This window comes from Schistosoma mansoni, chromosome 1, assembly GCF_000237925.1.
Source record: "Schistosoma mansoni strain Puerto Rico chromosome 1, complete genome".
Classification (NCBI taxonomy): domain Eukaryota; kingdom Metazoa; phylum Platyhelminthes; class Trematoda; order Strigeidida; family Schistosomatidae; genus Schistosoma; species Schistosoma mansoni.
In genome coordinates, this window is record NC_031495.1 from 29,059,147 (window position 1) to 29,061,532 (window position 2,386).

A 2,386-nucleotide genomic window follows, 5' to 3' on the forward strand; every position below is an offset into this window, starting at 1 on the left:
GTGGACGGCCTATGCTCTTCCACGAAGGGTAACAGGCGTAAGTGTGTAATTTATTACAGTTGGGTTTCATTATTATTAGTATAGAATTCAATTTAATAGTATAAACTAACATTTCCTACATAAAGTTAAATTTATTGCCTTTAATTCATATGGCCAAAATGAAACAATTCACTTACTAGACTGAACATAAAATATTTACTCTAACAACTTTTGACAATTTGTAATATAGTACAGTCCTAATCAAAGCTAAACAATGAATAGTTACCGACAGATCTTAATGTCTTACTAGAAATTTTGTTTATTCACCTACGATTGTGTATAAAAACTGATCTATAATTTATATCTATAAATAGATTTTTTTGTTGGTGACGTGTGAAAATGCAACCAGTATACCTTTCTAATATTTATCTACACAATAACATAGTTCTGCTTTAAGATACCTTTGAACAACTAGTTCTAACCACGCGTCCAATATAATATTTCAAAAGACTTCTGTTTATAGATAATCAGGTTTAATGTTTACGAAGTGAATTTACATTCTTTTTGGTTGGTAACTCTATCGATGGTCAATGACATATCCAAACATAACAATTCAGATAGATTTTCTTATTTAAATAAGTTCAGTGTAGTGTATGTTAACTGACAGCTTTTTATCCACTATGTTGATATACTGAGATGATCCGAAATTACACAATTACAATATAAAATGCAAACTAAGAAGACAGTGACAGATTAAAACGTAATAAGAAATAACTGATCTGAACAGATCTTTTTCAATATGTTACATTTCAACAGTAAGAACACTAGACTAACTAATAATATTGTGTTGAAATAACAAAATGATAATATTATACAGTTGAGATCATGAGTCAATTAAAGCTAGACCACCATCGAAAACCTGGAAGCACTGAACGGCCGTTTCGTCCTATTGTGCCACTCCTCAGCAGTGCTCATCCACGATCCCGCCTCTCGAGATTCGAACCCAGGACCTACCAGCCTCGCACCAGAGCACTTAACCGATAGACCACTGAGCCGGCATCCGATGGTGTTTATGTCTAACTTCAACCAATCCACGAAATTGCACAATCATCTTCCATTGTACTGAGGTAGATACCTGTGTCTACGTGACATGGATTAGCTCCACTGGTCACAACTTTTCACTGGAACTCCAGGAAATACCTCATGGAGCCAGTCACTAGTGAGTGAGACTGGCAGGTTCTGAGTTCGAATCTCGCGAGGCAAGGTCGTAGATGCGCACTGCTGAGGAGTTCCACAGTGGGACGAAACGGCCGTCCAATGCTTCCAGGTTTTCCTTGGTGGTCTAAATTCAGTTGACTCATGATCTCAACTATATAAAATTACTAAGATCTCCACGAAACCCCCTTCTGAAAATAATAATTCACAAATCTGTTCTAAACAAACTCTTATAGTCACGAATAGATAAGGATTTGAAAACAAGCAAAGACTATAAAGACATCACTGTGTTGTATTAAAATGGAAGGAGCAAGCAAGTAATTATATGAAAAGCGTTTATTATTTAATGTAAACACTGCAAATTTTCAGCATAAAAACAAGTAAGTGTTAACATTTGTGATATTTAAAATTATTCCGTCTATTAGGCATTTTCAATTATCAGAAGTGAAAAAAAAACTTAAATGATGTCGCTTTGACCATAACAATGTCATAATGAATTAACTGATGTGTTTCAGAGCTTCTGATATTCAGGAAGACATCGACGAAGATGAATATAATACCTCGTTTGTTATATTTAGGAAATCGGGTACGATTAGAGTTCGGTCATCTGAATGTACCTTTATCAATGTATTCATTTTGCCAGGCGAACTCAAAGTCGGAAGTCAGTTTTTCACATGTAAGAACATTATTTATTACGTTACTGAGTCACATTACTCATATATCATTCGGCTGGGATAATATAGTTATATTATTATCCGGGATTTCGCTGTTTATGTGTAGTTTATACTCCAAACTGAATCAAAGCAGCCCTTAACTACGGCTTCACACAGGATCAAATCGAGATGTCTCCAGTTCCACAACGAGATAGTTATTGACCAATGAATCAGAATGGTGGTTGAGCTCTATCATGATTGAAATAATTACGAAACGTTGTAGCTTAGATTCTCGTTTATTGATGAAATTATATCATGCTCTCAGCGATGTTGTCGCCGTTGGAGAACACTTTTGTAAGATTTCAGACTACAACCAGAAATATATCACTTGATGTTTTTCTCCGGTTCTCCATCAAATGTCAGTCCTCAATGTAACTTTTTTTACATCACATTGTGTTTATAACTTCTGATTTCATGAATACATAATAACCCAATGACTCATTGTAGTTAAGAGTATTCACCTAACTCATTGATGCAAT

General features: G+C 34.8%; 1 protein-coding gene across 1 annotated transcript; it reads left to right on the forward strand.

Annotated features, from left to right (window-relative positions):
- Positions 1-1,741: 1,741 nt before the first annotated feature.
- Positions 1,742-2,008, forward strand: Smp_200910 (uncharacterized protein; the record flags this gene model as incomplete). Its single annotated transcript, XM_018793952.1, has 1 exon — positions 1,742-2,008. One exon carries the CDS (start codon positions 1,742-1,744, stop codon positions 2,006-2,008), a length of 267 nt encoding a protein of 88 aa, XP_018648413.1.
- Positions 2,009-2,386: the final 378 nt, after the last annotated feature.